Source organism: Panthera pardus, unplaced genomic scaffold, assembly GCF_024362965.1.
Source record: "Panthera pardus isolate Hobbes unplaced genomic scaffold, ASM2436296v1 HiC_scaffold_24, whole genome shotgun sequence".
In the NCBI taxonomy this organism is placed as follows: domain Eukaryota; kingdom Metazoa; phylum Chordata; class Mammalia; order Carnivora; family Felidae; genus Panthera; species Panthera pardus.
The window spans coordinates 42,683,364-42,699,113 of record NW_026526810.1 but is presented as its reverse complement, the minus strand read 5'-3'; the positions used below and the strand labels follow the sequence as shown (position 1 = coordinate 42,699,113).

Genomic DNA, 15,750 nt, shown 5'->3' with positions numbered 1-15,750 from the left:
GTAAAGGGATAAAGCCATACAATTAATGAAACTAAATATAATAATTTTAAAGAAAGAAATATATATAATATATCTGGACACAAATTACTCAAGCTAGACTAAGAACCCAATATCAAAATACATTTTAAAGAAATCTTCCTTTTAAAAAAAATTGTTTAACATTTATTCATTTTTGAGAAACAGAGACAAAGTATGAGTGGGGGAAGGTCAGAGAGAGAGGGAGACACAGAATCTGAAGCAGGCTCCAGGCTCCAAGCTATCAGCACAGAGCCCAACGCGGGGCTCAAACTCATGGACAGCAAGATCCTGACCTGACCTGAGCTGAAGTAGGCTGCTCAACAGATTGAGCTACCCAGGTGCCCCTTAAGAAATCTTTCGTAAAGAAACTCATTGCTTCTACATTATTGATGCAATTTTTAACTCAGTTACAGTGCTCATCCTCCTGTATCTTGTTTATACTACAAGACAACTTTCTATATGAAAACAGAGATGTTAGGCAAGAGTAACCTTCAGGCTGTTAGCTCTGTGCAATACTCACAACTTGTGTTGTAAAGTAGTTTACCTATACATAGCCTTTTTTTTGTTTTGTAGTACATAAACATGACCTTATAAAGCAGTTTGAATTCAAAACAAATTCCTTAAATTGTTCTTTTGACAAAAGAGCAATTCTTTTGATGTTCTTTTCTTCCTGTCAAATGTCTTTTGATGTGAATATATATAGTTTGCCAAGGAGCTTGAATGAGCTATTGTAAAATCAGTAAAAATCAGCTATTTAAGCTCTTATGCTGGAACTGTCCTCCCATTGGCGGGGAGGAAAATATGATGCAACAGGACAGGGAAGTCTTTGCGTGTTTACCGTCAGTTTGTATGTTTGTGCCCTCATTGCTGATGGGAGTTTTAGGAGAGGAAGAAGAAAGGGAGGGAGGCTGAGGACAGGTTTTGAATTTGTGTGAAATCCTTCAGTAGGTTCAATCCACCTGGGTACCGTATTTGTTCTTTTTGGACAATGTTCCTTTTTCATCACATGGAATTGATTCTACCATGCATGGGAGGACTTGACCAAAAGCTCTGGGCATCTAAGCAGAACCTGTGTCCCATGATCTGTTGGGATGATTATAGTTAAAATCAAAGAACCAGGGGTGCCTCGTGGCTCAGTTGGTTAAGCGTCCAACTTCACCTCAGGTCATGATCTCTCGGTCTGTGAGTTCCAGTCCTGCATCAGGCTCTGTGCTGACAGCTCAGAGCCTGGAATCTGCTTTGGATTCTGTGTCTCCCTCTCTCTCTCTGCCATTCCCCCACTCACGCTCTGTCTCTCAAAAATGAATAAATGGTTAAAAAATTATTTTAAAGAAGAAGAAAAAAAAATCAAAGAACCAGAATTGCTCCCCTGGCTGGGACTTTGGACAGAGGTCTGTGACTCAAAGATTCCAGGATTTAGATTTCTTTTGGCCCAGCAGGCAACTTTAATATTTATTGAGAATCAACTATCTCCCAGCCAATCAGAGAAACTCTCATGATCCTGGCACTTCTAAGAGAAGAATCTTTATAACATAATGACTATTGAATATTAACAATGAAAAGTCAGCAGATATTTCACTATAAGAAAACAGGCTTCGTGGGTTGACTGTGTCTTTTATGACTAAAACCCGTTATGCTTAGAAAGAGGGTCAGGAAGTCTTTACCTTTCTCTGTCACTCTACCTCTTTATGTTTTATTTGTGAAATGGATCAGCTTGCCTCTTTTTATTTCATGTATAAAGTAGATGTCAAACGTAGGTCCCCTGTGTACATTTACCTTCTAGGAATTTTGTGATTGTGCTTTTTTTCTCTTAAATCTACTGATCAGTTCATATTGAACATACATGTACGTTATCGGACTGAATTGATTTCATATTGATTCCATCCAAATAAATAGGAGGCCTTTAGGAATTAGTAGGTCTTTATGAATCAATCATGAGAAAACTATTAATAAACTTTTTGTTAGAGCTTTGACTCATCTTTTCAAGCATAGAGAAGAGAAAGCTTTTAGAAAAAATAGTTTTCTGGTTAATTGTACTTTTAAATTATCTTGCTTTTAATTGCCAAATAATTAATTGCATTGTATAAACTGATTGAGTACACAGAAATCTGTATCAGGATGGCAGGGTTTTCTGATTAAGCTTTTTTGTTTGAAGATCTATAACACCATTTGACAATTAGTCACATAATAGGCACATTATTTTAAATTGTGTTTCCAAGAATCATAATGGGTTGTTAATAATCAAACCTGACCTAGAAAAGTGGCTTTTAGAAATGGAAGCCTTTTTTAAGCTTTTGAAAAGTTCTATGAAAAATATGATATTTCCAAAAGTCACCAATTACTTTTTTGCTTTATCAGAGAAACGGACAGATAAGTCAGCTGTATCTGGGGCCATAAGATTGAAAATCAATGTGGAGATAAAAGGAGAGGAGAAGGTTGCCCCATATCATATACAATATACATGTTTACATGAGGTAAGTCAATTGAATTGTGTTAATAATAAAATCTAGAAAAGAAATAGTACTTTATGGATCATACAACAAGGTATTTTGTTTAAAAATATAATTGAATTAGGTTTGTGAAGTTGTTCCTGGAGTTCTGACCCTGTACAATAACACGTGATGTGGAAGGGTATCATATGGCCCATGTATTGCTCTCTGAAGGGTGAGAAGATATCCTCTAATAAGAGTTAGAACAAACACATGAGGCAGGTATTAACAAATAAGACAATAAGATAATGATGAATAAGTAGACCAAGGAAGAAGAAAAATACTAAAAGTATTCATTAAAAAAATAAGCAATGATAAATATTTTGGAAGCATTAAACATATAGTACTTTAGTAATGCAAGAGAGGACCCAAATATGATTATTTTTGAGAACGCTGAGTTAATGTGCAGGTTTTGTTAAAGATTTAATTGGAAGTATTAGAAATACAAAATGCTAATACTACATTGCATCAATGGTTTTTGGTAGCCAATGTAATCAATGATTTTTTTTTTCTTTTTCTGAGTATTACATAAAAGCTTCAATATATATTGAACCATCCTCCATTTTAATTACCCATTCCACAGACAAGTCGGCAATGGAGAATATCAAATGTCTTTACCACCCAAGGGTAGTAGAGAATATACCCACCCAAACAGTAAGGCTTGGTTGACTTAGAGGTTGATACAACCCAGTTTGAATCCAAAGGGCAGATTGACCTCAGTATAGATATACAGACGTATAATCTTAGGCTTCTATTGGATGCTTTGTGTCTGAGAGCCTAAAATTGTCCCCAGAGCCTTTCTCTGATACAAATGGCCCTTGTCCTGTGTATCGAAAAATATGAGGTAAAACTGAGGAATGTACTTTTCCCATGTTCAGAGAGGTAGAGAGGAAAGTACCTTCCTAAGATAGAAAAGATAAGTGAAAGAATCTTTGCTCTTTGCAAATAACTTTTCCTAAATGTATCTATGAAAATTTATATGTGTAATTATTTGCACCTCCATTTTACCAAAGAAGGAATGGGGAGCAGTATTTAAGTCATTTACATATTACACATAATTATATAAAGGGCCTAGGCTTAATTTCCTGATTACCACCTGGCTATGGATATTCCTTCAAAAAAGGTGGTTCAGTTTTCAAACCAGTGAAACTGGCAAGATGGAGAGCCAACTCTAGCCTGAAAGATTGGATAGAGAATTTTTGGGATATGAGGAATAGCATTGTACTTTGCTTTTCAGAGTCTTTTTCTGCTAGTCCATGAACCAAAAAGACCTGAAATCCAAGAAAGGGTCCTTTAGTGACCTAAGCTGCATCTATGTAGCAGGTAGTTCCCAAAACTTGTTAGAAGCAGAAAGAAAATATGTGTAGTGATTTTTATTTCATTAAAAAATTCTCATTCATTTTTAACCTCAATTCCTTGCTCTGACTCCAACCATTTCATAGTCAAAGCCCTTTACATACTAAAATTCTGTATCAACAGCCAAAATCATGTTATTCATCCAGGGCTCTATAATTTACTTGGAGCCCATGAGTGTAAAATATGCTCTAGCATGTAGAAATGTTTACATGCAAAACTTTTACTTCCTTCTAAAATGAATTGGTATGTATGAAAAACATTTGAATCATTGATTCCGTGTAGGCTTAGGCAGAAATAAAATCAATTTGCATAAATACGAGGTGAGCTAGGATAAAAACTCAATATATTCCTATTGTTTATATATGCTAATGAAACATTAGATGCCATCACAATGCAAATATAAATTACTGAAAGTTACAGTTACATATTTATGGTCTATTCTGAGGAATTACTGAACAATTGAAAACCACTTACTTTCAGAATCTGTTCCATTACTTGACTGAAGTGAAGTCTAATGGTGGAGTGAAAATACCAGAGGTCAAAGGGGAGGAAGCGTGGAAGGTTTTCTTTGATGATGCTTCCCAAGAAATAGTCGATGAATTTGCCATGCGTTACGGGATTGAATCCATTTATCAAGCTATGACGTAAGTACTACAGAACAGGTACATGTTCGAAAATCTCTGAAATCTAAAAAGAAAGAAAAGCATTCATTTCTTTTCTTCTCATTCAAATGAAATTTTGATTCCAGAGACAATTACATTTGAATGTGCCCATTTGATGCTGGCCACTCATAGCTGTAAAGTGTTAAGGATTTGATAATTCACTACCACCATCTTCCCAAACCTTATTTTGTGCTCCAAGTGTGGTCCATTGATGAACATTGTTAGCACAATCTGGGAACTTAGCCCTCCTGATACTTCTCATCAATTCTAAAGTTGAAGAACCAATGCCTTATTTGATATCTGAGGAAATTAACCTTATGATTATAGTGCATTGTCCAACTTTACAAAGTCTATTAGTGTCAAAGCCACATCCAGAGCCATTACAGTCTCTTGACCCAAACAGTAGGCTATATATACTTCCTTTCTATATTTATATCAGTGCTACTAGTTCAGCCAAATGAAGATTTATTGAGAACACCCGCACACTGCAATAAATGTTGTTCTACAGAAGTGACCCACACAGACACATAACCCTTACTGAGGAGTTTCAGTAAGCATTCAGAATTGGGTTTCTTGCCCACAGTTCACCTTTTGAAACCTGATCTAAGTGTATAAATGCATCTTGTTCAGATATATACCGTATATATGGGTATTTATGTATAGACATTAAAAAAACTGTTCTTTTATATTATTGATTAGATCATATTTTCACAACAATCAAATTGATGCGGGCCCAAATAATCAATCATTTTCACCCATCTGAATGATGAAGGTAGACTGGACCAAAATCAGTGGTCTTCTTCAGGGTTTACTATTCCTAGCATTTAATCATCAGTCATAATTATAGAACAGCATGTGTAAGAATACATTTAAAAATTTTTTTGAATAAAAGTATGCTTTTTTATTTGACAGAATGTCCTCATGTTAAATAATAAAGACTTAAAGATTATAGAGGTGAAAAGGAAGTAGGAGGTCATGCAATTGAACCTCTCTCCAAACCAGAAGACCTGCTACTGAATCTGTTACTGATGGTCATCATCCCTGTGCTTGTTCACATAGAGTGACAGCACACTCCTTTTGAGGCAACCTATTTTGTATTTGGGCAGCCGTAATGGAGTCTATGAGTTTGTCATCTGCTCTGTCCCATGTCAATGGGTATAATTCAGAATAACTTACTAGGTAAGGTAATATGAGCACAATAAAAATGCAACTTTGATAGTTTAAAAGAGGAGAATCCTCCTTTATTCATTTTATCACTTTTATTTTTTAACCTAAGTAAACAGTAACAATAAAATATTTTTGGGTACCTTATTTTGTATCAAGTGACCCATACTTGAGCTCATAATTATGAAGAGCCACAGGGTATTTTTAGCTTTGTGGGTCCTACAATCTCTGTCACAACTGCTCCATTATGTAGTCCAGATGCAAAAGCAGCCATAGATATTAAACAAATGGACATGGCCATGTTCTGATAAAACTTTATTTTAAAAACAAAAACTATGGGCTGGGTTTGTCTGTGGCCTTAGATTGCCAACTGCTAGTCTAAAGCGAGAAAGCAAGGCAGAGAGGCATAAGGAAAAAAAATGTCTTATTTTGGTAATAAATTGACAAATGCACTTAGATGATAACACAATGCTATAGATTATACAGTTGACCCTCAAATAACAAAAGTTCAAATTCTTTAGGTCTCCTTATAGATTATTGATTTTTTATAGTACTGTAAATATATTTTCTCTTCCTTATGATTTTCTTAATAATTTCTCTTCTCTGGATTACTTTATTCCAAGAATGTAGTATTTAATGCATATATTACACAGAATATGTGTTTATGATGGTTTATGTGATCAGTAAAGCTTCCAGTCACAGTAGACTATTAGATCAGTTTTTTGGAAGTCAAAAGTTATATGCTGTCAGTGACCCTGACCCTTGCATTTTTCAGGGATCAACTGTATCTACTTCTAGTTACACATTTGATTTGATAATGGTATTATTATTTATTAAATGTTTTCTTCTGCTTTCACTACTGACCAAGATGGCCTTAACATTTCCCTCAACTTGATAGAACTTTGGACAAACTTCTTTCTTGCCTGTAGGCCCTTGACCTCCTTCACACCTTGGCCCTTACTGAATGCTTAAACCGAGAGTCCCCTGACCTTCCTTTCCTTACAGTACTCTCTTTAGAAAACTTATAATTCACTTTAGAACACTTAGAATTCTTTGGATTGTAAATTTTTTAAAAGTCTCTTGCCAGTCTTACACCCCAGGACTAGCTTTCTCAAGAACCTGGAGAAGTGTCTCTCAAATGTAATCATCAAGGAGTATAGGCCCCTCTCTCCCAGTCTTTGTGGGAAGGTAGGAGCCTCATTTGGGTAGGTTCCTTACTCCAAGATGTAATACTATCTCCAGTCATGAGGATAAGTCATGAGGATAAGAGATAGTTTATTTTGGATAAAGCCAATTTGCAAACACAGGTGGCTAGGATTCCCCCAACTCCAGCTCTTTAAAACTCCCCTCCATCCTTCCTCCCAAGTCAGCCCTTAAAAACATTCCCATCTGATATTTCAGTGGAGCTGAGTTCAGACTGAGCTCTGGTTTCTCTTTTCTATTGCATACCCTTGAATAAAATTTTCCTGGCCTATTTAATTTTGTCCAGTGTAATTTTGCTTTGACAGTACAAATATTACCATCTGACCAGAATAAAAAAATAGATATATTCATGTCATTTGACATTCCGCTAACTCCTAAAAATCTTGACTGCCAGTGTAAATATGATCACTTCATTTACTGTTCATTGATTATCATTAATTATTGAAATAGTTTTATAGAAAAACACCCCATCCCCATTTTATATCATTGTGTGAATGTTATAATTACATGTGTAATCAAGTTTAAGAGAGATAATAGAATGGTGGCGTTTAGAGGGGTACTTGGATTATTTGCAAAGGTTTACAAATTGAAATCTTGGATTCAACAGTCATATGTTTTATTACTGCTTTATAAGAAATTCTGGATGCATGATAGAAGGCTGTACATATTTCGAGTTGAATGAAACAGAAGTACATGTTGTTTGTTCTCAACTTCTCCTGATATGTCTCTTCATGTCAGAAATTCACAGTTGCCAAAAGCATGCAAAGTGGAATTGGAAAGACTAAGCTGGTGTGGGTATCTGTTTTACCTTACATGTTGCACTTAAGTGTTTTAGAGCACCCCATATTGATTAATTATAATAATTTGGAGAAGTGTCAGACATTCTTCTGTTAGGTGTTGAAATAGAACAGAGATATTTTTTACTGTATTTTCCAAATGATACTTCATTTGGATATTGAAATACTGATATTTCAGAGATATTTTTTACTGTATTTTCCAAATGATAGTTCTGCAGTTGAACTGTAACTTGACTCCTAACAAATTATTGGGCAATGAATAAAACAACTTTAAAAAGAAAGAGTTTATGAATAACCAACTATATGTTCATATTTGAATTGGTTGCCCATTGAATCAGTCGTATTTTTCTGTTGTCTTGAAACAATGCTTCAGGGGACCCAGAAAACCAACCAACCAACAGCAGCAAAACCTAGAAATAACTACCCGTGTTAAACTTAACTCAGTAGTGTTTCCCTTAATTTAAAAAAAAAGTTTATTTATTTTGAGAGAGAGACAGAGAGCGAGCAGGGGAGGGGCAGAGAGAGAGGGAGAGAGAGAATCCCAAGCAGGCTTTGTGCTGTTAGCTTGAAGTAGGATGCTGGGGGGGGGGGGGGAGGAGGGGGTCGAACTCACGAACCGTGAGATCATGACCTGGACTGAAATCAAGAGTTGAACACTTAACCAGCCGAGCTACCCAGGCGCCCCGCCCCTTCCCTTAATTTTTAAAACACAAAGTTGGGGAACTCAGCTTCAAGGAAGAAACAGATGTCCTGTCTGTATAGTAAGGACATATACAAGTTTGGGAAAGGACAAAACTGTTTAATTATTCTGGGCTTTCCTAGACACCATTTGATAAGAAATAAAAATCAAATCTTAGCTTCTTTTGATATTTAAAATCTCCTTATGCTGATCCAAATCCCCAGGTAACCTCATAATCCTTCTCTTTTAAGTAACATTGTCTGGTTTCTTTTAAGCATACTCCCATTTCTTTGAAGATGGATTTGAAGCAGAAATACAGGAGAAGTGTGTATTAAGTCAGAGAGTCTGGTTGTACATTATTAAATTTTCCTCTTGTGTATTTCCCTTCATAAGAAGGAGGCTGGATCTATTTTGCTCGTAAATAATCTGAACATTAATACTGAATTTCCCGTTCCTCTAAGGTACCTCCTGCTTATTGTAAATGCTCTCTCCTAATAGCACAAAACATTCTATGAGGGCACAATTTATTAGCCCTATGTGTTTCATAAAAATATACCCTTTGTTTTGGAGCATTCATGAGGGAAGAAGAAAGAGATTACAATTTTCCTGTTTGGACAAGCAGTTGGTCAAGTACCCAGAGGATATATTCCCACATGGTAAATCCATCTAAAAAGAAAAAGGAAATTTTCCAACATATGACAGTAAGAATTAGAGTATCTTTCCTTCCAAAGAAGCACACTATTTTACATATTCTGCATCATGATGTTGAGCATAGAGCCTGTTTTCATGATGAGAATTTTGGGAGTTCTTGATGCTTTACATCAATCTATGCAAACGTACATGCTCTTAAAAATGTTCTGACAGATTTGCTGTTCACCCATAAACACACTCAGGGAATTCCATGTCAGCATCAGGGATTAAATTGCCCTCTGGAGGTGATTTCTGTCAAACATATTTTAACTGAGTGTTTAAGGAGTCTCATTTATTATAAAATGAAGCCCAGGGTGTGTCACAAAATCTGAGCTTTTGTTGAACCATGGTCATGCTTCTGTAACACCAAATGTGAAAAGCATTAAGTCAGTGTTTTTTACCTTGGTATCCTCAGCAACCTTGACTTTGGCACTAGCCATATTTATCTAATTGATATTTGAACCAGAACTCTTGGGATACCATTTTTTTTAAAGGCACTAGTCTATTTTAGCCGTTTGAGGCATAAGCCTAGTTTCTAAATAGAGTGCTGCTTAATTGAATCATTCATTCCTGTAAGATGTATTTATTGAGAGCCTACCATGGAAGTTTTCTAGGCACTAAGAATGTATTAACAAACAAGAAGTCAAGATCCAGTCTCCAATGGAGTCCACATTCCAGAAGATACAATTCATTTATTTGATAGACACATTCTGAGGATTTAATTATGAGGACTTAGTTATACAGGGCAGTGGGATACAGTGATGAAAGATATCTCTTGCTTCAGTGAACTCCTACTCTAGAGCAAAGAGGAAGAAATTAAATAACAACAAGACAGTATAATTGAAGTATATGTGAGTACTATAACAGCATAGACATGAAGGGACTAAATCCAGGCGTAGATGAAAAGAGATGTCAGAGAAAGCTGATGGTCAGCCTGAGGGTCCCATCCTGACTTGCTCTTCAAATTCTGTGGTTCCTCTAAACCCTACACATTTCATTACTTTCCTGTCTCCCACCACTGCCCTCATACTTACTCAAAACCTCTGTAATGGAGTTTGAGCAATACCTAGCATCTATGAAAAGTTATGATGCATTTCGCCAAAGGAGAAGCGATCCTTAAATGTTTGACCCCCTCTTTAGTGAATGCATACAATCACTGACATGCATACTAATTTGAATTTTAGGGAGCAAACGTGATAAATACTATTTTAGTGTATTTCTAGCATTAGAAATACAGATAGTCTTTTCTTTCATCTTGTATTGTTTCTCTGAAATCTTCTAAGGGTCTAAAACTCATTGTCATCTTTATGGTGCTTCTTTCTAATCACCCTGCTCTTATTCTTATTAAAAAATAATTGACCTTTAGATCTTTTGAATCAAAGGCATTTCGATCCCTTGAAAACCACAAGATGATGTGATTAGGGACAATTATCCATGAAAAGGCAGGTAAGTTAGATGATTGTTCTTTTTTTTTTTTTTTACTTTTTCTATCGTGATAGCTACAAAACAATAGCAAGTGAATTGAATACAGATGTGCTATTTGAAATACACATAACTTCCCAACATTTTGCCAGTAATGTTTGAGAATTAATGGATCATAATGTTGTAGCAATCACTTTAATAACTGAAAACGTTCCAGAAACTATCTCATTATTGGCAATTTAAGCATCACTTTTTGAGTTTGTCTATCTAACTTTTCCCATGAAACTGAAATTTCATTTGTTTAATTGGTTTGACACTAACCCTGTTTTCTTAGAAAAGCAAAGTCAGGTGATTTAAACATTGTTAATCCATTGTTTTCAATCATGTCTGTGTGGGGAAATATTAGCATTTTCAGACAATACAGTAGTACTTTTTGACCTATTTTATTTGAAGGTGTGCTATTTGAAGGGGTGGTTTGCTGCAAGGATATATTCAGTCATTTTAAGTGGCCAATTGTCCTTTTAATTCTGTTTTCCCTCTCCCTCCTAGAATAATGTAAGTAGCATTGAAACTACAGCCTTTAAAAGGAGTTGATTTTTAAGGAGATGGTTAGAAGCAAGAAGCTTCGCCTTGGCAGTAACCACACATAAAGAAGGGGCATACAGAAAGTCAGAGTCAGACTCCTGGCAAATTGAAGGTTGCCTAGAAGCCTTTTAGTTGAAAATTCCTGAAGAGCAAAGGATGCTTCAAAACAACTTTCTTGCCCCCTTCTTTCTGGCCATTCCTATTAACCATGGGTTCCAATAAAATCAAATGTTGATCGTAGGAGGAAGTAATATATGACTGGACATAACCTATTATTTGTATTCAGAAATGCAAAACATGGTAAAGCTTAGAAAGATCAGATCTTTTAACTGCTCTTTTATTATAAAGATGGAAAAACTGAATCTAGGGGTGATAAAGTTACTTTTCTAAGGTCACAGATCAGAGCTAGTATTAGAATGAATCATGCCTATGCCCTGGTATCTCTAAACTGGCCAGCCATAATCCCTCTATCTTCCCCACATACTAAAAAGCAATATGCTGACCATTTCTTTAAGGTTTCCAAGAAGTATAGCCATTAACCATGATTAACACTTCTCCTTCTGTGAAATTTAAGTCTCTTTTTCTTTTTTTCCTTCAACCATCTAAGAAATATGTACCTTGATGCATATGATTTTCTTGGTTAAACTGACTGTCTAATCATTTACCAGTTAGGTTAAAAGTGAATGTGAAGAGGCAAGTTCAGTGTAGGATATTGTTTTGGTACCAAAATGTACCATCTGTAATTTACCATAATCCTAGTTACAGTTTCTAGAAAAAGACAGGTATTTTTACCAACCAGGGAAAAAATTTACTCCTAAGAATGACCTGGAAATTCTGAGTTTTAGTGTTTTAAATTTTTTAAAATTAGTATCAAATTCTTAAACATTTTTTTCAAATGCTTAAACTTTTTTTTTGTGGAAGTGATTTTTTATATGTAATTTATTGTAAAATTTGTTTCCATACAACACCCAGTGCTCATCCCAACAGGTGCCCTCCTCAATGCCCATCACCCACCTTCCCTCTCACCAACCCCCCCATCAACCCTCAGTTTGTGTTCAGTATTTAAGAGTCTCTTATGGTTTGGCTGCTTCCCTCTCTGTAACTTTTTTTTCCCCATTCCCCTCCCCCTGGTCTTCTGTTGAGTTTCTCAGGATTTGCATATGAGTGAAAACATACGGTATCTGTCTTTCTCAGGCTGACTTACTTCACTTAACATATCATTCTCCAGTTCCATCCACATTGCTACAAATAGCCAGATTTCATTCTTTCTTGTTGCTAAGTAGTATTCCATTGTATATATAAACCACATCTTCTTTATCCATTTGTCAGTTGATGGACATTTAGGCTCTTTCCATAATTTGGCTATTGTTGAAAGTGTTGTTATAAACATTGGAGTACAAGTGCCCCTATGCATCAGCACTCCTGTATCCCTTGGGTAAATTCCTAGCAGTGCTATTGCTGGGTCATAGGGTAGATCAAATGCTTAAACTTTTAATCTTAGTATTCTGACTGATGAACTCCCGAGTCACCAGTTTTAAGAAGAACATTTTCATGTAAGTTCTAAGAGATGGCAATTACTGTATCTTTAATTTTTAGAAATAGTGAGACTTGTTCAATGTAATTCTGATCAAATTAAAAAGGATCATATTCATGACCTTAATCTATTTACCTTTTTCCTTTCACCAAACAATGAAAATTTCGTTGCTTACAATTTTAGTTAAGAAAAACTATTCCAATTTGATTTTAAAACTGATGTAAAGGACTAATGGGAGGAAAAGTAGCATTAAGTGAAATACTAGGTTTTTCTCATTGTCCTGCTTTGATGTCCAGTCTTCACCATTATCATCTTTGTATTTTGCCTTAGGGAGTTATGAGCAACTATCATTCCATTAATACCTTCAAAAGTAAGTCTTGATATATTTTATTTAGTGAAATCAAAGTAGTATCTATTTTACAGTAATTATGTAGTAATTCTTTTGCATCTACTCATTCACCAGAAACCAGTAAGGTCTATGATAAACTTTGAAAGAAAAAACATTTTACTGGTAATTTGTTGCTGACTTCTTTTGTAAAAATCTTATTCAATAGTACTTTAAAGAGTGATACAGATTATACACTTTTACATTATATATAGTACTTTAAATTTTAGGTATTTTTAGACAAGAAAAATATAAAGAATTTTTACTTAAGTCAATCAAATAAAATTTTAAAAAGTGTTGGGTTGCTTTGTTTCATGCTAAGTTACAAAAAGACTTGTGAAATCAATAATAGGTAAAAGTTGAATTAACATTTAAAATATATGTTTTATATATCTGCTTTTCTGATAAGGGTAATAAAACATGTTAATGGTAAATTATTTTTAAAATACAAAATGTATTTTTTAAAAAAACAAAATTTTATAGCTCTATCTGGACATAACATTGTACCATTTTGGTTAATACTGTTTCCTGCCAGGATTTTGGTTGTTTTTTGCCTATACCTATGTGTGCATGTGTGTACATGCATGTGTGAATGTGAAAATAATATACAAAGGTGTTTGCCTCTTGCCTATTTGGCAACTTACAGGGTTCCTTTGGAATCAGTATTCGTTAACCACCTGGGTATTGTCAGCATTCATCTGCAGACCTTGAACTGGAAGTCAAGCCTCTAAAAATGTCGTACTCTTTCCCATAACTTTATTTAAATGCAGCTCTCCTTTAGATTGGTGAAAGATACTTACCTGCTCCTGTTGGTGGACTCTCCAACTAGTAGAGTTGGATCCCCCCCCCCCCCCCCCCCCCGCCGGATGATCTAAACAACCTGTGAATTCTTGTCTTGCTGGAAGCAAAATGTAAAAGATTTTATATAATTCCCAGGACATACTGTTCCCAGTGTTCTTCTAGCCCTGTTTTTCTAACTAGCTTCAATCCCATTACCTATTTCCTATTGCACAAGCTGTATTACAATCTTGGGAGTTGTGTACCCTTTAATGGATGTAGAAGGAGTAGGTGTGGGAAACAGAGACAGCTCTTTCCTGACTGGGGAAGCCATCACCTTGGAATAGTGAAGTCATTGATAGCCTTGCTGGCCAGCAGCTGAGGCCCCAATCTTTTACAGGGTATACGCTGTGTGGTTGTTAGAAACATCCTCCTGTTATCTGTCTTGTCAGGTTAACACTTCAGGAGTTTAGACTTTAGTCATCTGCTGAATATCTCCCAATCTAGCCAGCTGCCCTAATGTTAGGCAGAGTCCTCCCAGGTACTGGGGAATCTTAGATGGGTACCCTAATTTCTAGGGCTTTTATGACTTCACATTATTTTTTGGGTTTCTTGGATATTTCCATGGGAAGTTTCAAGGAATGAATCATATGCAGCTAGCTACTTCCAGTTGTTCCCCAGAAATTATCTCAATTAAATTTAAATCAGAAAGCAAAATATTTCTGTTGTCAAAGACGAATACATGCCTAATGCTCTGGAAAGTTTAAAATATATAGCAGTTATAAGCACAATGCTATTAACCTTCATAGTTATTGTCATCATCATGGCACTAACTGCCAGGCACTTCAACAAATGTTTACAAAGCAGTTAGATGTTTTGGTAAACTGTCATACTCAAGGTAATCAACCACATACAATGTACACTCTAACTCTACATAGCCAATACCTTTGGCTCACTTTGCTTTTGTTTTCATTAATAAACATTGGTCATCTCCTCTGTACAAGAAAAACAGTAGGCTAGAGGAGGGGTGAATAAGATGATAACCAAGCATGAACTAAACATATTCTGAAAGAAACAGATGCATGTACAAGTAATACACAACATTGAAGAGAGAAGGAAGAGGATAAATTATGAGAAAGCTACACTCTAGCAGTTAAGAGATACGGATTTGAACTTACATTGCCTGAATTCCAATCCTGAATCACCTTACTTTATCTATGACCTTAAGAAGGAAAAAAAAAATTAGAAAAGGAAAGAAATGTTTAATTACAGCAAACGCACAGAGGGAGTCAGGCTTCAAAAGCACTGGCAAAACGAAACAAAACAAAGTAACACAACATTTCTAAGGTTCTCTAGTTTACATGGTATTCTTGTGCTGTTCTTGGTGGGACACAAACCTGGTTTTCATATTTTCAGAAGTCATAATAAGTTTTCAGATATAACATGGGTAAAATCAGGTTCAAAGCTGTTTTGTTAGAAAGTTTAGGTTTCATAGAAGAATTATTCAAGTTTTATATCTTAGAGATTCAGAAATGTGATTCTGTGAGTTTTAGATTATCTCAAGGTACAAAATATTTTGTTACTTCTTAGTGTGGTATGTGAATGGCTTAGTCATATTGCAAGCAGGGTGAAAATGTCATTTTTTTGCTTCTATGTCTTCCTAAATTGTTTTTTCTGCATCTAATACCTACTCGTTTGAATTTATCTTTACACCACTTCAGAGTCACCTTTCCAAATTTGTCTGATAATGTCAGTTCCCTCGGCAAAAATCTCTGCCAACTTCATATAGTCCACATGAGAATGTGAAAATTCCTTAGCTTGAGACCAACAGAATCTGTCCTTGACCCACTTTACCTTGGTCACCCCTGGCACCTCCCCACTTTTCATCCTGTTTCCTCTTGGTGCATCCTGTCTCTCCACTAACATTGATCTTGTTAAGGTCACAATTAAGTGTGTTTGTCAAGTCCAATAGTCTATTTTCTGTCCTTG

The 15,750-nt window shown here is 35.5% G+C and overlaps 1 protein-coding gene across 6 annotated transcripts in view; it reads left to right on the top strand.

Moving 5' to 3' along the window:
* UNC13C (unc-13 homolog C) overlaps positions 1 to 15,750 on the top strand; it is a 610,270-nt gene that overhangs the window by 312,989 nt on the left and 281,531 nt on the right. For all 6 annotated transcript variants that reach the window (XM_019442067.2, XM_019442063.2, XM_053889051.1 and 3 more), the window contains exons 15-16: positions 2,377 to 2,492; positions 4,344 to 4,507. In XM_019442067.2, coding sequence (XP_019297612.2) covers positions 2,377 to 2,492; positions 4,344 to 4,507 — 280 coding nt within the window. The remainder of the gene's footprint in view (positions 1 to 2,376; positions 2,493 to 4,343; positions 4,508 to 15,750) is intronic.